We start from the raw sequence: 26,564 nt of genomic DNA on the forward strand, positions 1-26,564 counted from the left end.
TCGTGTAGGCAAAAAAGCTACACTGCACATTTCTCTAGTTGGGCTGCTAAGAGGAAGGAAACACACACACACACACACACACACACTCGCGACTCGTTTTCTGCATGTAAAATGTGTGTGTTCTTTAAAAGCCAGTGGTTGGCTGGTTTTCCGGACATGATGTGGTTGAAGCTGTCATCGTAATGGAAATTCATTGCTGTAGCTATGGTAAATCGAGTTTTCTGCCTGTGCTGAATGCATTAGTCTAATGAGATGTTTGCAGCCGGAGAGCAGGGCTGCTGGAGACTAACTATGAGCTACTAACACACGGGTGGAAGATTAGCTTTTGCAACACTCGGTTTGCATGTACTGAAAGTCATCTGTCTTCTGAGTCAACATTCCCGGCCTGGTAAAGAACCTGATCAGGGCTCTGGTGCACGAACTGTAGGTAAGGGAGATGCCCAATCGGTGGGTGTGCCGCTGACATGGGGTCCTTCTCTTTTCACTATCAGCGTGACAGCTTACCTGTTTCAGATCTCCTGGGTTGCATGTCTACCTTTACAACAACGCACAAGCATCCTGCACTGAAACTGCTGAGGCTGGCAGGTAAACTTTAGTTCCTCCTATTCAGAATACAGAGATTTCTTGGCCAGATCTCAGAGGGGGAGATGTGGTATAGAATTATATAGTTTATCCATTTGGTGTGCATACACTACTTTCACTCTGTCTTTGAATATGTAGAGAGTTACTGTTTTTCCCAAATGTGAACTCAAATAATTGGTTCGCTTTTTTTCTGGCATGGTGATTTCGCTTCTTTTGTTTTTTAATTATAAAAAATTACAGTATATCTCAGGATAAAATACATTAGCCTAGAATTTAATGTTTGTAATCAATATGTTGTGAACATGCAAGAGTGGTATTTAACATTGAATTTTGTGTTTTATATCTCAGATGGAATATTTCATATGTCTTTATGTTGGTTTTTCCTAATTTACCAGGATAGACAAGAATACTATTTATTGCTATCTGCTGGTGTTGGTTAGTTTTGGCAAAAAAACAAACAAACAAAAAAAAACAAAACAAAACTCAGGTGATTGTGGAGTGTCAGGAACAGTTTACCCAAGTTCGAATACAGAGTCACCTCCTTCCCAGGTGGGGCTTTTTGTGACTTGAATCCAGCAGCATGAAGCTGCCTATCCAGGTTGCTTGCTGAACAGGACAGGACAGTGAATGAGGGTGAGGAGCCAGCTGCAAGGGAATCATTTCATTGATGGTTCAGGTACAAAGTCAAAAGTTCTTTCCACTACCTGTAACAGTTTAGGAGAAGAGGCTCTGGATTCTACAATGATACTCAAGACAATCAGTAGCTTCCTGAGAAAGTGGCTTTGGGGTTAGTTTCAGAAATTGTGGTATTTGAGAAAGTAATCCAGTCACTTCAGAATCCAGACATTTGTTGTATATTTTGTTTTTCTTCTTTTTCAGAGGAACCATTTTTGAAAACTGAGAAACATAGTTCTTTTTCGTCCTCACGATTTTTTTTTTTAAAATAGGCTATTTGGAGTGAAAGTATAAAATAACTTTGAAGGAATTTACAGTGTGGAAAAGTAAACTACCTAGGGTGCAATATTCCTGTGCAGCAATTTTTTGTGTGTGTTGTTTGGTAAAACTAGCCTGAAAAAATGAAGCGGGTATTTGAGCAACAGTACTCGGTGAAGATTACCTAGAAAAGCAGTAATGAATCGTCTAAACTCAAATAAAATGTGAATGTAGAACCTTCGGTTTTAGGGAAGTTGTTTGCTGACTTCACAGTCTTTATCTTTCAAACATATTTGTGACAGATATTTTTAAAAATATGAATGTACTTTATCTCTGTAAGTTGGGTCTATGGAGAGGCTATGTATTATTTTGGTAAATTAATGTCTGCTTGATTTGTGGAATTATAAGAAAAGTGAAAATTCCACAAATAACCAGTTCTTTTATGTTTAACATGTTTAAATTTCTTCCCTGTGCCACTTAAATAACTTTTATTTTGCTGCCAGCACCCACCGCCCGAAACAACAACAATAACAAAAACCTAACAAGTAAATGAACACTAATAGAAAGAAAACAAGAATAAATTGCTTTCGATCATTTATTTGCTTTTTGTGGTGTGTTTTTGAGGCAAGTGAAACCAGCAGAAGCAGTTTCACTTTCTATAGTTCTTGGTTTCTGGGGTTTGGGGTCGCAGGGGTTCTTCCAGTAGCAGGTAATATAAGCAGTCGAGCTGCTAGAACACAAGCCAGCCCCAGGTACTGTCTCTGCTCTAAAGCTTTTGTATTGAAAATTCAAAAAATAATGACTTTTTAAATGTGAAATGCTTCCTTATTATAAAAATTCAAGCGATGCCCCAAAGTACAAAGATAGGATTTCTGTTTTTTTAATTTTAAACTTTAACTGATGTGAAAAATCAAAAGCAGAAACCTCTTATATTGTGGCGGCTTTTATGTATTTTTAAATCTCAATTTTGGACCTTAAACACTTCAACAAGTTTAAGGAAACATTGCTGAAGTGCCCTTTAAACAAGGGATGTCCAGAGAGAAATCATCTTTATGCACACGTGGGGAGGTAGATTTTACAGGGTTTGGTAGGTTTGTTTACAGTCTGGCGCGGTGGGCGGACACATCACACATGTTCACTCGCTCCTGACGACGCTTTAGAGCCAACGCGGACCGGGCAGAGATGAGGCGGGGCTCAGAACTGGCACCCTGGGGCCCCCGACAGAGCTCCGCCGGTTGAGGTTCCTCCCGAGGCTTTACCCCTGGAAGCCGCAGCGTCACCCCAACGCCAGGTGGCCCGGCGTGCTTACCCCGATCCAGCCGTCCCGGAGAGAGCAGGAGGCGACACCGCCTGGGAACTTAAGAGCCCAGACACCTCCAGTTTCATTCCCTGAGGCTTCTGCTCCACCGAGCCGCTGCTTTTATTTGGGGATGGTGTGGGAGAGAAAAGAAAAGAGATGAGGAAAGACTCTTTTCCATCAAATTATCAAAGGGCATACAATTCGGTTTAACATTTTGGAGATGAAGTTTGTAAAAGCAGTCCCTTTTGGTGTGAGCACATGTGCTTCTTCATTTCTGTGGGCAAATCTGACATTTCTAGGAGAGGACTTTGTGTGAGTGCCCCCTTGGACATCTTACTTCTTAATCCTGCAATCTCGCAAAAGGCTTTTGAAAGATTTACACGTTTTTAATGCTTTTGTTGCTTTCAAAGGCAGACAGGTGAGGAGAGGCAAGGGGGATTAAAAACAGCCACTGGGAGAAAAATCAAATGGTTTGGTACAGATATAATGTAACAGAAGCCACCACTGTGTCTAGTAAATTACTCTAAATTTTAATTAATGAGTCACAAAAGCCACACCATAAGCTTTAAAAATTACCCCTTTATCAATAAGGTGATAATTAACTTTCTCTGGAATTAGCAATTCTCTCAGCCCCGGGCAGTATGCAGCCTAGTAAATTCTCTGGAAACTTGCCAAGTTTTAACAATTGGTCTTTTGGCAAACCTACTGGATTTTAATTCAAATGTCTATTGTGACATTTTCTAACGTGATTCCGAGACCATTAGGATCACCCCAATTGTGGCACAATTTCTGAAGTTTGAGAGTGGCTCACTGTTTGGATTGCCTTTGCATCTGTCTCTCTTTCTTCATTTTCCTTTTCTACCTTTCCCCCGCGGCCCGCCCCCTCCCCCCACCCCCGAAAAAAAAAACCTCTGCATTTGCAAGAACGCCACAAGCTAGTCTCTGCTGTAAATCTCTGCTAGAATCTCTGCTGTAAACCTATGTGGTGAAGCCTGCGTTTGTTGCTACGTACAGACCAAATTCGAGTGTTTGGCTATGAGCCCATGTGGTTCTAAGTGTTTTTCATTGTTGTTGCGTTCATCTCGGTTTCAGTTCTGGCAAGGGTTCTTTCCTCAATGTGTCTGCAAACTCTCACCCGCGGTTTGCCCGATGCCGAGATTGACTGAGACTGATGAGAAGAGCTGCAGGCCATTTTCGACATGCTCAGGGCTGTTTGAAATCTGGCTTATTCTGAGCTATGTGGATTAACGTCTGAGGAGGCAGAGGAGCCCTGAGCAGCCTGCTCTACCACGAACCCTCCCCTGCCACACACTCCCGGGGCTGCTGGTCACTTGTGGATGGCATTCAGGGGCAGCCTGAGGAGGGACGCTGCTATCCGGCCACAGAGGCTGGAAGGCAAGTGGTGATGGGTGTAGACTCCTTCCAGGAGTCAGACCTCTCTCTTCACCCTCTGGGTTCTTTAAACATTAGCATCGGTGAGCCCTTACTTCTCTCAGTCAAGAGGGCTGGATAGGACCGGATGCTGGAGACAAAGCTTCCTTCTGGGTTAAGCTGGCAGTTCTGATGCAGTCAAGAACATTCCTTCCTTGGCGGGTGGGGAATGGAGAGGAACAACCAGCAGAATTTGTGCATTCTGGAATAAATCAGCATTTTTCAATCTGAAGAGGCACTTTGCCACCACTGAGATAAAACACCTCTTGCTTCTTGCAGTGATTACTTCATGGACTACTATTTTAGCCCAGAAAGGGATTTATTACCCAGTGGCAGTTCTCACTTTGCATTAAGCTGAAAAGTCATTCCACCGAGTCTGTGTGACACCCTGAGTAACTGGAGTGTATTCTGAGATCCACAACGGGGGCTTCCCTGGGATTGCTTTCGTTACTGTTTGACCAGTTGTGATTTATAGAGAATTGTAGAAACGCTTCTTTACCATCCCATCAGCTCAGACACATTCTCCCTGAATTTTTATTTGTGGTGAGGTAGGTGTGCATTTCTTTGTCATCAGCTGCATTTATTGATTACGTAAGTGGAAGCTGGTCCCAGTGTTGCTGCTTTCCCCGCCCCTCCCCTTCATGTTAGTACTTTTTAGGAAGATTGCACCCTCCTTTGAGCCTTTTGGGGAAGGGGTTGGGCTGAGGAGTGGTGGCCTTCCTGTCTCCGTAGGGCATTCAGCACACAAGCAGAGGAGTGGAGTTGGCTGTTGTGAGAAAATTAACATGCCAGGGAAAAATAGTGTCATCGCTATACTTTGAAAGGCAATGATGTTGTCTGGTTAGCTCTATGACTGTGACTCAACATTTGGGAGCTGAATCTTTGGTAACAAAAGCCTTTGCCCTTTTTGTCTCTCTGTGCTGACCATTCTAAAGCAAAAGCCCCAATTCTTTCAAAGCACAAACATATGGCTGAAATTCATTCTAAAGAAATAGACAGCCTTTCATCAAAATGGGCAAACTTGGGAGCAAATGCTGATCTGGGCAAAGCAAAGAATTATACGGGTTGGGTCCTAGTCCATCCCAGGGAAAATAGCTCTAAACCAAGGTAAAAACCAGAGAGAGAGTCTGTTTCATCTCGCTTCCAACGAGGACTTGACCATTACCCTCTCTTCCTGTATCCCTTGGTGCAGTTCAGAAAGGATTCAGTAAGAGCCAACAGTAGCTCATGGCTGTCAGCTCACAGAGCTTATGGGTCGTTCGTTTACTTTGGGGAGGAAAGATTTTCTATGTTCCCTTTCACATTTGTCCACAAGTCATCCTGAGACATGGTTGTTCTGATGAGAAAACCAGGGTGGAACGCCAAGGAGTGTGTTTTTCTCTGGTGTCCCGAGCCAGGCCTTGAGCCCTCTTGCTGGACTGACGTTAACACTCAGCGGCCATGTGTCGGGGTCTGCCTTGAATGCAGCCTTTGAGCAGGACTGGGGCTGGCATCAGGATTTGAATCCTGTTTTGACAGAGTTTTGGTAAAAGAAAAAAGGAAGAATTGAGAAAAACCCAAGGTATGAAACAACTTTGGGGCATTCATGCTTTTTGTTTTGGAGCTGGTAGTTGGAGGTTGTGTTACTTAATTCCTTTGGGTCTAACTGTTGCAGGTAGAGGGACCCCTTCCAGGGCCCTAAACTGGGCTCTTGTCTACCACTTGGAAATGAATTGTCCGAGGAGACACATGTGCTGACAAAGCAAGAGATTTTATTGGGAAAGGGCACCCAGGTGGTGAGCAGTAGGGTAAGGAAACCCAGGAGAACTGCTCTGCCACGTGGCTCGCAATGTCGGGTTTTATGGTGATGGGATTAGTTTCTGGGTGGTCTTTGGCCAATCATTCTAATTCAGAGTCTTTCCTGGTTGTGCACGCCTGGCTCAGCCAAGATGGATGCTAGCGAGAGGGATTCCGGGAAGTGGACGGACACGCGGTGTCTCCTTTAGACCTTTCCCGAACTCTTCCGATTGGTGGTGGCTTATTAGTTCCATATTCCTTATCAGGATCTCCTGTCATAAAACAACTCATGCAAATGGTTACTATGGTACCTGGCCAGGGTGGGCGGTTTCAATCAGTGTGCTTCCCCTAACATAACAATTTCTAAACTATTACAAGCCAGGAGGAATCATTCTCATTCTTTGTGGCCTTCCAGAAAAGAGACTGACCTCTTGTCTTCACAGCCTTTAGGATTTACTGCCCTCACTGTTGGGAAATTATGGTGATGTCAAGGTTTAATAAAACCATTAACTTTTAAGATATGCTCTTTATTCTAAAGTGAATAACTCCTAAATTCACTTTATCCTAAAGTGAATAACTTTATCCTAAAGTGAAAATAAAATGTTGGGTGAGGCATTGGGTTTCTTGATCAGGAAAGAACTCCACTGTCAGAATGCAGTTCAATCATTTTTCAGTCCAAAGAAACCTGTGGTCACTAGTGTGATTCATGCTGTTGCCATTGTTGCCTGTGCTGGGGGGCTTTGCTGTGAGATTTGGGGGTCAACAGCCATCTGTGCGTTCACACTTCTATTGAGCATTCCCCCTTACAGATGCCAAAAGATACTCAAGCACATTTGATTTCACCACTTTACAATCTCATTTGTAAAGGTGCTTCAAGTGGAAAGCTGCAGAAAGCTTTAAATTTTGGTGCACATAATTATAAAGCATAGGAACAGTGGGAAAAAAATCCATCTGGCTCTAATGCCTGAAATCATCACCTACAGTGTGAAAATATAGCCCTTGTATTGAGTGTTTGCAATGTAATTAATACTAAGTATTTAGCATAAATAATAAGAGCAGACTGTGAGGTGAGACTGTGTTGGTGCCTAATGTGGAAATAGTTAATTGGTCCCACAGTGAGAAGCTGTACAACTGTTTTGTGTTAATGAGGCCGAGTGAATATAAACTCTCTCCAGGGAATCGAAGTTAGAAACTGGAGTTGGGGTGCAATGTGTGTGGTGAGGTGTGGGGGCCAAGGGTACACGATGCCGTAAATGGGGTGGTCCTTTCTTTCTCTGGCTCTTCTTTTAGTTATGAAGTCATTTGGCATGAACCCAATAAAGAATAAAGTACCTAAAATTCTCTGATAGCAGAGTAAAGAAAAAATACATTCAGAAAAGTTTGTCTTTTACACACATTTCCCTGGAAGCAGCCCAAATCTGCTAGGATCAAGTGTGGAGAAATTGAATTCCTACTAGTTGGCTTGAGACCAGAGTAGTGTAGGATAAACTGGAAGTACAGTCACTAAGGGGCTTCTCAGGTAGCTCAGCTGGTAAAGAATCTGCCTGCAATGTAGGAGACCCCAGTTGGATTCCTGGGTTGGGAAGGTCCACTGGAGAAGGAATAGGCTATCCACTCTACTTCTTGGGCTCTCCTGGTGCCTCAGATAGAAAAGAATCCACCTGCAATGCAGGAGACCTGGGTTTGGTCCCTGAGCTAGGAAGATCCCCTGGAGGAGGGCATTGCAACCCACTGCAGTATTCTTACCTGGAGAATCCCCATGGACAGAGGAGCCTGGCAGGCTACAGTCCATGGGGTCACAAAGAGTGTGTCACGAATAAGCAGCTAAGCACAGCAACAGCACAGTCATTAAAAAAAAAAAAATCTGTTTCTCTTAGGCCACTGCTTTTATGGCTATAGTTGACATTTCTAAGCCCAAGGGAAAAATATTTCCATGGGACCAAGACTTAGCTGGTCTGTGTGGATTTCCAGCAGTGGACAGGGTGGTTTAGGTGGCTTCCTGGACAAAGTTAAGCAGTGACCAGCTGCCCTTTGGTTGAGATTTCATATATTCTGCTTGTGCACTTGCTAGATTTGGGACAGGATAAGAGGAATTTACACTGAGACCGTGGATCCACTTCAGTCTTGGACCATTTTCTAGCTAGCTCACCCCTCAGTGGAAGCTGGAATGTTAAAATAATAGCCTAAATAATTATACTGAGGGAGAAACATCTGACATTTGAAGGGAAGAGTTAAAAGTGAAAACATATACTCTGAGAAGTGGTCTCTAAGTGATCATGAGATTCTTTGACTGAATGGGTTTTGAAGGTCTCCCTCCCAGGGCAAGCCTCAGTCTCTCCCCAATATTTCAGAAGTTGTTGGGAAGGGTACTTGGGATAATGTACATAAAGTTCAAAGGAGCCAGTATACGGAAAAGAGCATTATAAACTATAAAGTGCTGTACAAATGGTAATGCTCTTAGCCTCCTTAATCAATGGAAATTGATCACAGGCCAGGAAAGAAATTCAGGCAAGGCTTTACTGGGGCCCCTCCTGCAGCAGGAGGGAGCTAGCACAAGTAACATGTTCCCTTGCTCCCTTGCTTGCTCCCTGAGGAGGGCTGAGCTGGTTGCTTATATGAGGTGAGCTGTAGGGGGTGTGTCCAGGGGTTGGGCAGAGTGGGGTTTGCCCACCCCTTTGTGATGTTGTGTGCAGGGGCCATGCATAGCACCCTGCTTTTGCTTCCAGCAGCTTTCTTTTGCTTCCCACTTTTAAGAAGTGGCAGTTGGGTTTTTGGTTTTTCTGTATCTCGTTGTCCATAATTTGCCTCAACTGCACATACACATAGCTATTTTTAGTCCCATATAATTTCTTTGTCTTCTGTTGCTCCAGGAGACATTTGTCCAGGTGCAAGCATGAAGCAAAGGGTGCCGGGTCCCAGCCTATCCCAGTAATAAATGCCTGTTTCCATTTATTGAGCCCCATATGCACAGGGGTGTTGGGAAAAGCACGAAACATGCTTTATCTCATCTGTTTGATTTGATCCACATAGTAAGTCAGTGTAGGAGGGGCTGTTTTTACCTTCATTACACAGATAAGGAAACCAAGGCTTAACTTGTCGTGGGTCACATGGCGCTGTGAAGTCTGGTGAGCCTTGATGAAGTGTCCGTGTCTCTTCACCACTGAGGGTGAAGAGAAAGAGTTCTTTCGTGCCTCAGTGCCAGCTGCTCCTGCTCAGCTTGGCTGGGCTGCTCCTAGGTCCAGCAGGTTCCAAAAAGGAAATGATTCCCTGGTGTTTCCACTTGGAAAGCCATTTTTGATCCAGAGCAAACTTTTTTTTTTTTTTTTAAAGCAATGGGCTCTCAGGCTTGTCAAACTCAACTCTCATTTTTATTACAAATACTTTTTAACACCCTGTTTACAATCCTGGGCTTCCCTTGTGGCTCAGCTGGTAAAGAATCTGCCTGCAGTGCAGGAGACCTGGGTTTGGTCCCTGGGTTGGGAAGATCCCCTGGAGAAGGGAAAGGCTACCTACTCCAGTATTCTGGCCTGGAGAATTCCATGGACTGTATAGACCATGGGATCACAAAAAGTCAGACACGACTAAGCGACTTTCACTTACAATCCTGAAGTAAATTTCCCAGATAATATAACCCACCCACATTCATAATTTAAGAAAAGTCAGGCTGATGTCACTGTGAGGTATTACAAAGAGGAATGAAGGCAGCATGACTTGGGATTACTTCCAGTGCAGGAGCCCGGCTCTGGATGCCGCCACAGTGATGAGATCAGGTGCATGACACCTGCCACCTCCAGTGCAGCTGGGACAGTGGGTGGGATTGGGCCCTTGGATAGCACGAGCTCACGCTGCTGCCAGTGACAGGATTTTCCAAAGCGGTAAACAACTCTGGGAACTGTGAACAAAACAGAGAAGAGTCTTTTCCTTGATTTACGTACTGATTGAACGCCTGGAAAATATCATAGCCGAATAGAAATACATTATGTTTACATGTAAGTGAAGTTAGTTCTAGGTTCAGAAAAATGAGGTCTGCCCTTATGTGACTGTCTGGTATGACATTGCTACCTTATGTGGGACAGCTCCGCACACTTAGCATCCTGGTCGCCACCCTCCAGTAATGTTCACCCTGCCCCCAGCTGCGGGCCAGGTAAAAGCATCTCCCACACATTTCTAAAATGCCCCTCCACAAGGGGTGTTATCCCCACCACCAAGCACCTGAAGGATCAGAGCCTGCCAAGTTGCTGTGCATTTCACTGTCTCCTACCTCCTCAAACACTCGATCAATTATGGCTTAGAAAGAAGATGGTGCTGTTTTGCCAGCTCCCTACATGATTACTAAGCAGAGCCATCTCAGGTATCATGGTAGGAATTTGGGGGTAACTGACATTCTGAGAAGATGCTTGCTGGTGAATTTCCTCCAAAAACTGCAGCTTTTAAGCTAAGTGAGAAGGCTCTTTCTATTATGTCTCATTTTCCTTCAGAGTGTGAGTAGGTTTTATGGTAAATACAGTATTTTATAAATATATTTGTAAAATCATCACTGTTTTCCTGGGTTTGCTTAAGCTCATTAATTCTTACTGATTAAAGTTTTCATTTTTTACTAGGTATCCACACAATAGCCCTGGAACATACCATTATTCCACTTTACAGACAAGACTCCCCCATGCAACCCATACCCCCTGAGATTCAGTGAGTTTAAGGTCAAGGTCACCCAGTCAGTGGTATATACGGTCTCAAAGCTGACTGTGCCTGACTTCAAACTGATGCCTTTGCTCCAATATGACCCGACTCCTGCCTTCATTCTGGATACATGATACACTTTTATCCATGATGTGGAAACCTCGTGTTTGAGTACTTTCTCCTTCTTCCCTACACGGGAATGGGGTGAAGGAATAAAGCTGGTACAGATTCTTTGACATTCCTCCCATGAAGCTGTACGGGTTCATTCCCTCTCTTTGACTCTGGGCTGTCCTAAGTGACTTGCTTGGCTCATAGGATGTGACTTCCAGGACAGAGGTAAAGAGCCTCTGGGACTCTTGGAATGCTCACGCTTGGAGCGCTGAGACACCACGTAAGAAACGTGACTGCCCCAGGCCTGCCAGGCCACAGGAAGCTCTGGAGACCCTGGAGAATGAGACACCCAAGGGGAGAGAGAAAGAGACAGTACATGGAGCCACTAGACGTGCGGGTGAAGATACCATCCTGGAAGTGGGTGTTCCTGTCCCAGCCTCCCCAGCTGATGCCTCAAGAGCAGAGACAGACTGCTCAGTTGAGCCTTTCCTAAATTCCTGACCCACAAAATGATGAGACGGACATAATAAGCCACAAGTAGTTTGGAGTAGTTTTCAAGTGTAGCCACGTTAAGCACATAGTAATGTCACTCTGTGTGTTGTACTGTGTGTTGGGTATTATTTTTGGTGCCTAAGAGAGAAGGATTTTCCACTTAAAAAGGAGGGTAAGATTCACTATAAAATATAGTTGATTTCCATTTGGTAGGAATTGAAATGAGAGAAGTTTGATCCATATACAGTTACCATCAGAAGTGTGTGTTTTCAGGGAAGCTATTATTTTAATGTGTGTATTTAATCTTACAGATAGCTTATATGTTTATATTTTTAATAAAAATTTTTGATTTAAACATAAATATGACAGAGTTGCATTTTAAAATTCATTTACTTAAATAGGCTGTTTAAAGATTTAGTAGTTATTAGGTAAATATGGTACAGGAGGTATATTATTAGGGTTCTCCAGAGAAACAGAACCAAGAGGATAGGTAGATAGACTGATTAGAGACAGAGATTTATTATAAGGAATTGGCAGGAAATTCCCTGGTGGTCCAATGGTTAGGACTTGGCTCTTTCCTGCTGTGGCCTGGGTTCAGTGCCCAGTTGTGGAGCTAAGATTCTGAAGGCTGTGCAGCGTGGCTCCCTGCCCCTTTCTCCCACTCCCACCTTGGCTCAAATGATTATGGAGGCTGAGAAGTTCCATGATCTCTGGTCAGCAAGCTATAGACCCAAAAGAGCCAATAGTAGTTCCAGTCTGAAAGCTGGCCAGCTTGAGACCTAAGAGGAACTGATGTTTCAGTTCAAGTCTGAAGGCAGGAAAAAACCTGATGTCCCAGCTCAAAGGCCATCACGCACCAAGAGTTCCCTCTTACTTAGCCTTTGTGTTGTATTCAGGCCTTCACTACCCACATTAGAGGGAACAAATCTGCTTACTGAGCCTACGGAGTCAAATGTTAATCTTATCCAAAAGCATCCTCACAGATACACTCAGAATACATTTGACCAAATTATCTGGTTGTCCTACAGTCCAGTCAAGTTGACACACAAAATTCACCATCACCATAGGAGATGTTCAGACACGACAGATATCACAAAAGTTGTTGCTAAGGATCTAAAGTTGGCTAAGCACTGTATTGTGCCCTGGGCCATCCCTATTGAGGGTCTGAGAGTTTGGAGCTAAAATTCTTGGTGCTATTGCTTAGTTCACCTATAGAGGCTGTGATCCTCTGAATCCTCCCTGTAATGTGTCTTGGAGAAGTTATTCTTTGGCTTTCAGAGGAGATTTTAGGTCAGAGAATGTCCTTGTTGGTGACTCTTCTTCTGGGGAGATTTGAGCCACCCTTCAGACTTCCAGCTGTCTTCCTGGGAATGACCATTCCCTGCACCCCCAGCTGGCTGCCCTGTTTTCTGTAGGTGCCTCGGGCCACCCCTGCCAGCTCCTGCACAGAATTGTATGTCACAGGCAGCTTGGTCCTCTGGTAAGACAGTGTCACTGGGCATCCTGTCTCAATATGTAATGTGAAGTCTGGCACAGTGGTGACAAGGAGCTCAGATGTGATGTATGCAGTGTGACATCATAGGTGCTATAATAAGTCCATGTCTCATGACCATGACGGAAGTTGGTCATTTTCATATGCCTCTCTGGGCTGGGCTTGTTTGGATGATGCTGTGTGACACCATCAATTTCACTTACCTCCTGTCCTCTCTCTGAGAATTTGTGTTCTAACTGCCCTTGGAGGTGGGATGAAAAGTCCTTAGGACAACATTTTTATCTCTTTGGCCTCTTTGACTTAGTTTAATAGCAGAACAGAAAATCAGAGGTGGGTACCTCAGTGAGATTGAAGAAGACACATCCTTTTCTCCAGGCAGATTCCTTCGACTGGGGGTACTCTGGACAGCCCTCACTCACGCAAGGTGCTGTGTCTGAGAGACAGATGGAACTTTCCACAGTGCACACTGCCCCTCTCAGTAGGACACAAGACATCCTAAGATGATGTCCTGGGAGACATCCTAAGATGCTTTGTGCACCAGTTGGGTGGGGGGAGTCTTGAAGTTACAGATTCTCCTTAAGTGAAAACTACTAATCTACATTTCATCCCTTTAACTAGATTTTCTTGAACTCTTCAATGTAGTAGTTCTTTCTTATTCTTGAGAGATTAGCCTGTTGAAAATGAATGATAATTACTGTGGCCTGAATTTGACACGGATGTTCGGATGCATGTGGTTAACAGGCTCTGCTGCAAGGAGGCTGACGCGCTCTTGCTGCAGTGTCTATGACAGTAGCAGGGTCAAACATCCCAAAGAGGTGTTTTTGTTTTCTTTTTTTTTTTCATCCAGCTTCTCTATTACTCTGGGTAAAACATGTCTCCCACAGATGAGTGTGGAGGCGTGCAGCCAGACTGACAAAGCAGGAGGGAGTCTGAGGGAGATGTGCAAAAGTAAACTGAATTCTGAATATCACGCAATTGGGCTGATGTGATTTGGAGTGATGTTGAATGTGATGTGTGATGTTTGTTTTCCCCTGACACTGTAATTAATTCAAGGAAGCACTATAGATTGTTAAATTTTAGTAAGCAGGTAATAGAGCTGTTCTTTGAAGTAAAATCAGTGGCAACAACCTAGTCGTTTTACAGTCATGTGAATGAAAGACAATTACAGTTTGTGGGAACTGTCTCCATCAGGTTTGGAGAACTGTCTCCATCCAGTGCAGACAACGTCAGCAGGGCAGGGTGGCTTGTCTTTGGTGGGGTGTTGCTGTGAACACAAATCACAGAGTTGATGTGTGTGCAGGAAAACGGCCAAGCATTTTTCCCATTTAGCTAAGAAGAGTGCTTAACTCGCGTTTCAGATATTCCAGCCAGTGTCCAACAGGGAATTGTGCTAATAAATATGACAATAACATTGTAATGGGACAAGAAAGGCTGACACAGCATTTAGTTAATTTGTGTTCGGCATTAGCAGGGAGCTTTGCAACCCCTGGGCAATGAAACAGGAGCATACTGGTTGACTGTAGGCATTTTAATTAGAGGTCTTGGGAATATTTCTCTGCTGTTGTAGCTGAGTGAAACCTGGCCCCACAAAGTTTACCCAAGGCGGGCTTTCCTCCTTGCCCTCAGCAGCCATTAAAAGGTCTTACCCAAGGCAGGGAGCTGGGGGAAGGGAGGAAAAAGTTTCTATGAAGAGAAGGACTCCTGGTGGGCTGGCGTCCAACACCAATTAGCTACTCAGCTGTCAGCACCCAGAGCCCTCATTTTAACCAAGTGGCGGCAAAGATTGACAGAAATGGCTTGACCCCATGATGGGTCCCCAAGCATTTTTAAAAGGTTCTTTTGACTCTTGCTACCTTTTCATAATTTGGCATAAATACAATGCAAGAATAAAGACATTGTAAATCAAAAGCTGTTAGCGCACATGGCCCCTGAAATTTATGGGTATTAAGTAGAAAAAGCTTAGGAACATTTCACCAGATAATTTTCCAATCCCCTAAGACTTATTTAAATTTCCCTCCGCTCCCTCCCCTGTTGCTGATGCACGTGCTCTGGCTGCCAGCGATTCATCACAGAGGAGCGCCTGAGCCCTACGCTGGGGAAGCCAGTTCTTTGCCATCAGACAAGCTGGGAGATTCTTGCAGGGTGGAGGTCAAAGCTCTGACCAGCTACCAGCACCATATGGGCAAAGAGCCAGGGAACCAAGAGAAAGATGTGGCAGCTGCCCTCAGGTCAGTGATTCGGCCTTGGAGATGCATGAGTCAGAGAGATGAAAAGAGGCGATCTAATCACCTCGGCAGTGGCACGGCTGGGATTCAAATCCTGGGTTGCTCAGACACCAGTCTTGCATCACAGCCTCAAGTGCGAGGCAGCAGCTGTCCTCAGAGATTTCCCTCAGTGACAAGTCACAGTCACACACATGAAATAGATAACCTCCAACCTAAGGGAGGAGAAGGAAATGGCAACCCACTCCAGTGATCTTGCCTGGAGACTCCCAGGGACGGGGGTGCCTGGTGGGCTGCCGTCTATGGGGTCGCACAGAGTCGGACACGACTGAAGCGACTTAGCAGACTTAGCAGCCTAAGGGAGCAGGGGATTGAGGTACTGACCTGATTGGCTCTCTAAGAGAAAGTACAAGAATTGGGTGAAGGCAGGGAGGCTTCCTGAAGGAGGTCGTCCTTGAAAGGCAGGAGACTCACTTCTGGTGCTAGCAGATCTGACTGTCTTTCTGAATGGCCAGAGTAAGTTTCTACTGTGTGTCTCACCCATCAAGAGGGGTTCAGTAATTTTTTTGTCAAGTTGACTAATTAACTACTAGTAACAAACATAAGTAACTACACCAGTTGGTTTCTTTCACTACTAGCAGTGAGACTTAGTAACCACCATCCAGGGCACAGCTGGGTGGTTCTGCTCCTTATGTTGACCTCTGATGGGCCCACTGCTCTGCAGACATGAACATCTGTATCACAGGTAGCTCTGGAAACAAACAAGGTAAGATGGGCATAACACTAGCATATTGCCTGGCCACATTGAGTGTGCAATAAGTTGACGCTAACTGAGTCTGTCTTAGCACATGGATTTTCAACTGAGCCCCTTTTTGTTCATCGCTTGTGAAGACAAAGTCTCTTTCTGATTGTTTGTCCTTCTGAGTTGATAAAAGTGAAAATGAAGTCGCTCAGTTGTGTCCGACTGTTTGCGACCCCAAGAACTGCAGCCTATCAAGCTCCTCTGTCCATGGGATTTTCCAGGCAAGAGTGCTGGAGTGGATTGCCATTGCCTTCTCCAGCTATCTGAGTTGATAGGGGACCCTCTAAGTTGATAGCTGCTTGGAAGAAGTAGCGAAGGTAGTAGGCCCAGAACTCCCTATGTGTCTCCTGTCCCTATGATAAATCTTATTTTATTCAACAAGGAAGGAAAAGAAGATGAACTTCTCCTTAGATATTCTTCTGAAGCTGACAGAAATCTATAGATCAAGAACTCATAACCATGGCCCTCTCCACATGAATGCCTGGGCTCTCATGCTCTCTGATCCCCAGCAATCCTGGTTCTCCTCAGAGATAGCATTTGTCCATTTCAATGGTATTGTTCCTACTATAATTAAGAATGTTATATTTTAGATTCAGGCTAACTTCTCAGGTCTCCAATATTTTAGCTATCATGTGCTCTTGGATCTGAGGGCCCATAAAACCTCTCACCATACATGTGAAACTTGATGTCACTCTTCGCTTAGCTAAGTGGGAAATTTTATAGTTTAGGAGAATACAAAGTCAGGTTGAAAATATGGCTTTGGCTGGGTCTGGGCGTAATTGGGGTTTTCAGGTGTAGTTTGGCAGCTTTCATCTAACAGAAACATCAGGGCTCATAAAATCAGTCCAATGTCAGAGTTTCAGAATACTCTATTAAATATTCCTGCACTGGCTGCCGTCCCTCACTTTTTAGAAAATGAGGGTATGCTAATGGCATGATGTGTTGCTTTAAAGGCCACAATCTCAATTGTTCTCACAATGAGGGAGAAAAAGCATGCTGTTAAAAATAGATTGTATCTGATGTTTTCCCATCCATTCATATTTTAACATCTAATAGCAGCTCTACATTTTAGGCACTATTCTAGAATACGAGAAAAAAGTTAAGTCATGGTCCCAGCCTTCACGGAGCTGATGATATACTGGAGGGGTCAGCAAGCATTTTCTGTAAAGGACCAAACTGCCAGATGTTTTAGAATGTGGGCCTTTTTGCTTGCAGCCCCTCAATAGTGCCTCCTCCAGGCCCCTCAGCTCTCCAGTCCCACCTCCCTCCCTTCAGCCTGCTGACCCTCACTCTTCACCTTATGAACACCCGTGTCTCCTCACCCAAAGGACAGCTGGCAGGATCTCCAGCACAGGCTGATTGTGAGGATGAACCAAGGTGACAGTGTAAAGCTCTCACTCAGACACTAGCTGCCTCCCTTCCTTCCAGAGGAATCTGAGAAAGTAACATCCCTCCCCTCTCCTAGGTTAGATCATTGACTCGTACCCCACTGTAACCCAAACATCTTCTCCAAACCTACTATCCATACAGCTCTTTCTCTTGAACGTTCTACCATCCCTCTGTCCTGTTACGCTTTGCCCAGAAACACACTTGCTGCTGCTAAGTCACTTCAATTGTGTCCTACTCTGTGTGACCCCATAGCTGGCAGCCCACCAGGCTCCACCATCCCTGGAATTCTCCAGGCAAGAACACTGGAGTGGGTTGCAATTTCCTTCTCCAATGCATGAAAGTGAAAAGTGAAAGTGAAGTTGCTCAGTTGTGTCCGACCCTCAGCGACCCCATGGACCACAGCTTTCCAGGCTCCTCCATTCATGGGATTTTTCCAGGCAAGAGTACTGGAGTGGGGTGCCATTGCCATCTCCGAGAAACACACTTAGGTCTCCTCTATTTAAAGAGGGCTTTAAAGAAGGAGAGTTGAGGAGGAATCTCCTCCAGCTACCATTCTTTTTCTTGTCAATCCAACTGGTCTCCAGCTACTTTAACTTTCCCATCATCTCTTTGTTAATTTCTGTTTCTTCCTTATGTTTTCCCCTCTTAAAGACAGATTGAGCTGTAGAAAATGAGGGCTTTAGAGTCAAGCACACTTTCCACATCACCGTCTGTAATGTTACAGAGCCTGGGCAACTTACATAGCACCAAGAATCTCACCTACAGAATGGAAACAGCAAGGCCTCCCTCATGTGAGAGGGACTGAGTCAGGACGTGGCATGCGTCAAGTGCCACCCAATAGATCTCTTTCTCCTCCACCAGCTGCTTAAGGAAAGCAGGGTCCTCCATCCGTGAGGGTTTAGGGAAGAGGGGGCTGTTTACTCTTCTCAACAATACCTAATACAGTCTTCTGACTGGGAACATAGGCCTAGATGATTTTCTTTTATTAATCTTTTTCCCCCATCTTTGTTAAGACTTGGAAGAAAGCAACATAGGATTCAGGTCATGTGAAAATACATAGGTGCCCAGGTTCAGTTCAGTTCAGTCACTCAGTCGTGTCCGACGCTTTGCGACCCCATGAATTGCAGCACACCAGGCCTCCCTGTCCATCACCAACTCCCGGAGTTCACTCAGACTCACATCCATCGAGTCAGTGATGCCATCCAGCCATCTCATCCTCGGTCATCCCCTTCTCCTCCTGCCTCCAATCCCTCCCAGCATCAGTCTTTCCCAATGAGTCAACTCTTCACATGAGGTGGCCAAAGTACTGGAGCTTCAGCTTTAGCATCATTCCTTCCAAAGAAATCCCAGGGTTGATCTCCTTCAGAATGGACTGGTTGGATCTCCTTGCAGTCCAAGGGACTCTCAAGAGTCTTCTCCAACACCACAGTACAAAAGCATCAATTCTTCGGCGCTCAGCCTTCTTCACAGACCAACTCTTACATCCATACATGACCACAGGAAAAACCATAGCCTTGACTAGATGGACCTTAGTTGGCAAAGTAATGTCTCTGCTTTTGAATATGCTATCTAGGTTGATCATAACTTTTCTTCCAAGGAGTAGGCGTCTTTTAATTTCATGGCTGCAATCACCATCTGCAGTGATTTTGGAGCCCCCAAAATAAAGTCTGCCACTGTTTCCACTGTTTTCCCATCTATTTCCCAGGATAATTTCATTAAATAATAAATCTACTCAATATATACTTATTCAGCATCAGCTATATGTTCATCCCTATGAAAGTCCTGAGGATGAAAAGTTGGCACTTGCCTGAGAGAAGCTCTCAGTCTGGTTGGAGGTGCAGAGAAGCAAGCCAGGCAAGTCACATGCAGCTATCATTACCAGGCACTGAGAGGTCCACTGTAGGAGTTCCTACAAAGTGCCATGGGAGTGTAAGAAGGGGGTGGTCCTCATTGCTGGACAGGTAAGGAGTCTTGACACAGAAATGACCTAGGAAACTTCTGGAAGGATGACTTTCAGTGTGCCAGGGCAGAGAAGGGAGGTGGTAAGGGATTGCACAGGTGAAACAGTGTGTACAAGACAGTCTGTCTGTGGATCAGGGGGAACATGCCTTGAGTCTGGAATGGAGAGAGACAAGGTAAGAAATACAGGAGGAAGGTGTGAATCTCACCATGATTTTCCTCTAGAAACAAAGAATTAGCTTCCACACGGAGGGGAAAGTGGACTTCCCCATGTAAATCCAGAGACTGAGCTAGGACCAAGGAAGAGAAGTTTCTGGAGGGCAAGGTTCAGCTCAAGATCAAGAAGAATTTGCAATCAGTCATATCTAGCAATGGAGCAGCTTTCTGTGTGTAGACCATGTATAGGCCCATGGCATATGAGGGCAGCAAATGTGGGGATTGGCTCCTCTGTCAAACATAGGAGGAATTCATAAACGGGATGAGAGGGAGAGATGAATTTGAACTCCACCTTCACCCAACCCTGCTCAGATGACCGGTGCTGGTCTCACGCCTCAGGCTAGGATGAGAGCAGGGCCTCCTCCCAGGTAAGGGCTGTGTGTCCAGCTCAGCTCTGGGTTGCCTCAAGGGCCTCAGTTTTGTCACACTTTTTCTTTTTAAGGGATGAGAAAAAGTGGAACAGCTGGATAATATCCTCTGCTAGCAGGAGAAATATGGAGGGCTGGCCAACTTTTAAAATTAAAAGGTTTTATGTGTCTGTGTGTGTATACACATATACATAGGTATAATATAATGTGTTTGGATTCCAATATTAGGTCCTTGGATGCTTCATCAACATGTTGCAATTTCAATCTGGCTCCATTTTCTCTGTCTGATTTGTACACCCCTCCCCTCTGGGTATCCTGCATCTGTAAGGCTGAAATGAAACTTGAGAAGCAGAGCCCTGGGCCCCACGTTGCCTTCCCAGGGGGTCTGGCCTCAGGCAGTGGTGGACACTCTGCCAGGGCTTAACTTTGTAGCAGGCTGTTGAGGGTTATTTATTTATTTTAAATTATTTTTTTTTTTTTTGAGTTATACAAGTTGTACACACACATGTTCATGTTTAAAATGAAAATGAGTAAATTGGTACGGAATTCACATAGCTGTGTTCTCCACACAGCAGCCAGAGTGACTCACATTACTTCTCTGGCTCAGAAATCTCTGGTGATTCTGCATCTCAGAGGAAGAACCAACACTCATAAGTGATCTACAGGGTACTGCACTCTCTGGCCCCTTATTCTCTCTTTCACTTCTTCTCCCACCCCTCCCCTCAGACTCTCTACACCGAGTATCCTGGCCTTCTCACTGTCCTAGTACACCAAGTATGTAATCACTGTGGGCTTCTTGCTGTTTTCTCCGCTTGGTACATTCTTCATTCACATATCCTCAGGGCTCACTCTCCAAGTTCGAGGTCTCTGCTCAAATATACCTTGATGAGAGGCTTTCCCAGGCCATCAATATAAAATAGCACCCTGTTGCTAGAGGGCATCAAAGGGCAGACACACTGAAACCATACTCACAGAAAACTAGTCAATCTAATCACACTAGGACCACAGCCTTGTCTAACTCAATGAAACCAAGCCATGCACACGGGGCAACCCAAGATGGGCAGGTCATGGTGGAGAGGTCTGACAGAATGTGGTCCACTGGAGAAGGGAATGGCAAACCACTTCAGTATTCTTGCCTTGAGAACTCCATGAACAGTATGAAAAGGCAAAATGATAGGATACTGAAAGAGGAACTCCCCAGATCAGTAGGTGCCCAATATGCTACTGGAGATCAGTGAAGAAGTAATTCCAGAAAGAATGAAGGGATGGAGCCAAAGCAAAAACAATACCCAGCTGTGGATGTGGCTGGTGATAGAAGCAAGGTCCAATGCTGTAAAGAGCAATATTGCAGAGGAACCTGGAATGTCAGGTCCATGAATCAAGGCAAATTGGAAGTGGTCAAACAGGAGATGGCAAGAGTAAACATTGACATTCTAGGAATCAGCGAACTAAAATGGACTGGAATGGGTGAATTTAACTCAGATGACCATTATATCTACTACTGAGGGCAGGAATCCCTCAGAAGAAATGGAGTAGCCATCACTGTCAACAAAAGAGTCTGAAATGCAGTACTTGGATGCAATCTCAAAAACGAGAGAATGATCTCTGTTCGTCTCCAAGGCAAACCATTCAATATCACAGTTATCCAAGTCTATGCCCCAACCAGTAACGCTGAAGAAGCTGAAGTTGAACGGTTCTATGAAGACCTACAAGACCTTTTAGAACTAACACCCCAAAAAGATATCCTTTTCATTATAGGGGACTGGAATGCAAAAGTAGGTAGTCAAGAAACACCTGGAGTAACAGGCAAATTAGGCCTTGGAATGCGGAATGAAGCAGGGCAAAGACTAATAGAGTTTTGCCAAGAAAATGCACTGGTCATAGCAAACACCCTTTTCCAACAACACAAGAGAAGACTCTACACATGGACGTCACCAGACGGTCAACACCGAAATGAGATTGATTATATTTTTTGCAGCCAAAGATGGAGAAGCTCTAGACAGTCACCAAAAACAAGACCAGGAGCTGACTGTGGCTCAGATCGTGAACTCCTTATTGCCAAATTCAGACTCAAATTGAAGAAAGTAGGGAAAACCACTAGACCATTCCGGTATGACCTAAATCAAATCCCTTATGATTATACAGTGGAAGTGAGAAATAGATTTAAGGGCCTAGATCTGATAGATAGAGTGCCTGATGAACTATGGACTGAGGTTCATGACATTGTACAGGAGACAGGGATCAAGACCATCCCCATGGAAAAGAAATGCAAAAAAGCAAAATGGCTGTCTGGGGAGGCCTTACAAATAGCTGTGAAAAGAAGAGAGGCGAAAAGCAAAGGAGAAAAGGAAAGATACAAGCATCTGAATGCAGAGTTTCAAAAAATAGCAAGGAGAGATCAGAAAGCCTTCCTCAGCGATCAATGCAAAGAAATAGAGGAAAACAACCGAACGGAAAAGACTAGAGATCTCTTCAAGAAAATTAGAGATACCAAGGGAACATTTCATGCAAAGATGGGCTCGATAAAGGACAGAAATGGTATGGACATAACAGAAGCAGAAGATATTAAGAAGAGGTGGCAAGAATACACAGAAGAGCTGTACAAAAAGATCTTCACGACCCAGATAATCATGATGGTGTGATCACTAATCTGGAGCCAGACATCCTGGAATGTGAAGACAAGTGGGCCTTAGAAAGCATCACTACGAACAAAGCTAGTGGACATGATGGCATTCCAATTGAGCTGTTTCAAATCCTGAAAGATGATGCTGTCAAAGTGATGCACTCAATTTGCCAGCAAATGTGGAAAACTCAGCAGTGGCCACATGACTGGACAAGGTCAGTTTTCATTCCAATTCCAAAGAAAGGCAATGCCAAAGAATGCTCAAACTACCGCACAATTGCACTCATCTCACACACTAGAAAAGTAATGCTCAAAATTCTCTAAGCCAGGCTTCAGCAATGCATGAACCGTGAACTTCCTGATGTTCAAGCTGGTTTTAGAAAAGGCAGAGGAACCAGAGTTCAAATTGCCAACATCCGCTGGATCATGGAAAAAGCAAGAGAGTTCCAGAAAAACAGCTATTTCTGCTTTATTGACTATGCCAAAGCCTTTGACTGTGTGGACCACAATAAACTGTGGAATATTCCTCAAGAGATGGGAATACCAGATCACCTGACCTGTCTCTTGAGAAATCTGTATGCAGGTCAGGGAGCAACAGTTAGAACTGGACATGAAACAACAGACTGGTTCCAAATAGGAAAAGGAGTACGTCAAGGCTGTATATTGTCACCCTGCTTATTTAACTTATATGCGGAATACATCATGAGAAACGCTGGACTGGAAGAAACACAAGCTCTAATCAAGATTGCCGGGAGAAATATCAATAACCTTAGATACGCATATGACACCACCCTTATGGCAGAAAGTGAAGGGGAACTCAAAAGCCTCTTGATGAAAGTAAAAGAGGAGAGTGAAAAAGTTGGCTTAAAGCTCAACATTCAGAAAACGAAGATCATGGCATCTGGTCCCATCACTTCATGGGAAATAGATGGGGAAACAGTGACAGACTTTATTTTGGGGGGCTCCAAAATCACTGCAGATGGTGATTGCAGCCATGAAATTAAAAGACGCTTACTCCTTGGAAGAAAAGTTATGACCAACCTAGATAGCAATTTTAAAAGCAGAGACATTACTTTGCCAACAAAGGTCCATCTAGTCAAGGCTATGGTTTTTCCTGTGGTCATGTATGGATGCGAGAGTTGGACTGTGAAGAAAGCTGAGTGCCAAAGAATTGATGGTTTTGAACTGTGGTGTTGGAGAAGACTCTTGAGAGTCCCTTGGACTGCAAGGAGATCCAACCAGTCCATCCTAAAGGAGATCAGTCCTGAGTGTTCATTGGAAGGACTGATGTTGAAGCTGAAACCAGTATTTTGGCCACCTGATACGCAGAGCTGACTCATTTGGAAAGACCCTGATGCTGGGAAAGATTGAGGGCAGCAGGAGAAGAGGATGCAGAGGATAATGAGATGGTTGGATGGCATCACTGACTCGATGGACATGGGTTTGGGTGGACTCTGGGAGTTGGTGATGGACAGGGAGTCCTGATGTGCTGCAGTTCATGGGGTTGCAAAGAGTTGGACATGACTGAGTGACTGAACTGAACTGAATACTATATTCTTAGGGCTCAGAAGTAGGTGCTCGTACAGTAGGCAGATAGTAGGTGCTCAATAAATAGTTGCTGAATAAATGAATGAAATAACAAAGAACATAGTAGAAAGTAAAAGATGTCTCTCTTTACCCACTTATGTGCTCAAACCCATTCCACACTTGGCGTTGTATTAGCATATACTTCTGGAAACTGTCTTTGCATGTGCAGGAATACCTAGAGGCTTCTACTTCCAGTTAGGATGTAAAAACAATGTGAAATATTTTTGGTCATGGGAAGCAACAAGAAAAAGCTAGAAAAAATAAAATCCAAATTTTTCAATGAGACTAGCAAAAAGTTGAAGGATGCAAAGATACCTTGATGAACTATATTCCAGAGAGAAATGAGCCCTTCCTAGGTGTAGCAGAGAACTCTAGCTTCCATACCTAAGGGGTGGGCAGGTATAGGTAGATGTAGAAGTAGAGAGTTTCCTCAAGGAGATGCCTTTGAGCCATTTGGAAGGATGACTTTGAGTGCACCAGGCCAGGAAGGGAGGTGGGGGAAGGGATATCAAGAGTTGAGAATAGTGTGTGCCTAGATAGCACTGTGTGGGGACCAGAGAAAGTTTGGGTCTATAATGGAGTAGGCCTGTAAAAGACAGAGAGTTTATAAGAAAAAAACAATTTTTGGACTTTATATAACAGTGTGTGCTTGTAGGAAGCACTAAAAGACCCCTGGGATCAGTCCAAGGTATAAACCACACCAGCAACTTTAGTAGGAAAGATTTAATATAAACAATTGCTAAGTAAAAGATGGTTAATTACTAAGAGAGGTAAAGAAGAACTCTAAAGTAGTAACTGCGGAGTACAGTAACTATCCCTAAAGCTGAAGGATAAGTGATTAATAAAGAAACTTAGAAACTCAGAGAAAGAGGCCCCTGTAAGGCTAGGATTCAGACCTCTGCCTGTGGAGACAGTGTGTTGATGTGTGTTGGAGAGAGCCTGCTTCTGAACCCAAGAACCATCTTTCATGCTAGGAACACTGCCAGGGCCCCTGCATACTGACCCACTTGCCACCATGTAGAAAAATAAAACACTGGAAGGAGAAAAAGTCTTTCTCTTCCAGATTTGCAATGTCTTTCCAATACTGTCTGTTGACAGGGGCTAACATCAAGCCAACTGGCAAAGGCGAAATACAGTCTGTAGAATCCAGCTCTGGTATCATGGAATAGAGCAAAGAAAGACACATTTATTGCTGGGAAGCAATAAATTAATACGTGGCACAAAAATATATTCATAAAACCTGCAAAACCCCCAATATCATTATCTCCCCCTTTCTAAATTTTTTGGGACAGCACCAGTGGAAGAGTGACTTGTGGGCAGAGAGAAACCACATGGTTTGAAACATTCTCCTGGGGTTTAAGTTCTGGGGGCTGTACAAGAGTTCAAAGGTAAACAAAACATCAAGGAAACTGGCTGGAAGTTGGGCAAATTAATCTGAATAACTTTAGGTACACTCAGTCTAAATAAAGCTGCACCAGAACCATTTCAACTGAATTCTAGGTAAACCTGAATAGCTACTCGGCAGAGGAAAGGGAGTGCAACCTGGGAAATAAACAAAAGCAAGCCAAAAATTATGTTCCATTCTCCACTATTTTTCTATACACAATTCTCTGAAGCATAACTTTTAAAGAGAGAGAGATGGAGAGAGACATGTAAAGAAGCAGAAAAAATGTCACTCATGATTGATAAAAAATAGAGACAATAGGAACATATTCTTGGATAAACTCAGTATTGGAGTTATCAGATAAGTACTGATAATTATATAACTGTTATAAATATGTTAAATAATGTAAGGAAAAGAGAAGGATATTTCAGGAAAGAAATGAAAACTCTGAAATAAAAATAAATGGAAATTGAAATTCTAGAGCTAAAAAAAATAAAATACAAGATAAAATACAAAAATAAAATATAAGACATAAAATACAAGATACAAAAAATAAAATACAAGACATGCTTGGATGGCCTTAACAACAGATTAGCCATTGAAGAACAAATGATAAGTGAACTTGAAAACAACTAAGAAAGAAAGCAAATAGCTCAACATTGAAAGGCAAAGGTAAAATAAAATTTGAAAATTAACACAAAATAAAGTAGGGAAAGAGAAATAAAGGACCAGTAGTAAACAAATAGCAAGATGGTAGACCTGAAGTCAACACTTTCAATAATTACATTAAATACAAATGGACCAAATACCTCATACATATAGGCAGTAATTTTGTCAGATTGGATAATAAAACAAACCTAGCAAGCTGGCCCCAGAGACACATTTTAAGTATAAAACTGAAGATAGGTTACAAGTAAAAGATCAATAAAATATAAATTGCATGAACATTAATCATAAGAAAATGGAGTGACTATGTTAATATCAGGCAAAGTAGACTTAAAAACAGTTTTATCAGAAATAGAGATATTCACAATGATAAAACAGTCAAATCATCAAGAAGACATTAAAATCTTAAATGTATCTGTACCTCAGCAACAGCCTCAAAGTACATGTTATAAGACCTGTCAGAAAGGTGCAGATTTTAATACCGCACATTCAGGTATACTTGGTAGAACAACAAGTATAGAAAAAATTTATAAAAGTATAGAAGATTTGAACAG

At 43.7% G+C, this 26,564-nt stretch overlaps 1 protein-coding gene across 9 annotated transcripts in view; it reads left to right on the forward strand.

The window, feature by feature from the left end:
• Positions 1–236: 236 nt before the first annotated feature.
• Positions 237–26,564, forward strand: part of SCML4 (Scm polycomb group protein like 4) — a 115,767-nt gene continuing 89,439 nt past the window's right edge. For 4 of the 9 annotated variants that reach the window (XM_042253340.2, XM_042253345.2, XM_042253347.2 and 1 more), the window contains exons 1-2: positions 237–427; positions 514–585. In XM_042253340.2, coding sequence (XP_042109274.1) covers positions 528–585 — 58 coding nt within the window. In that variant the 5' untranslated portion in view covers positions 237–427; positions 514–527. Of the gene's footprint in view, positions 428–491; positions 586–26,564 lie in introns of all 9 variants that reach the window. The other 5 variants (XM_004011230.6, XM_042253346.2, XM_060419517.1 and 2 more) reach the window with 3 other exon arrangements.

Source organism: Ovis aries, chromosome 8 (assembly GCF_016772045.2).
Source record: "Ovis aries strain OAR_USU_Benz2616 breed Rambouillet chromosome 8, ARS-UI_Ramb_v3.0, whole genome shotgun sequence".
NCBI lineage: Eukaryota > Metazoa > Chordata > Mammalia > Artiodactyla > Bovidae > Ovis > Ovis aries.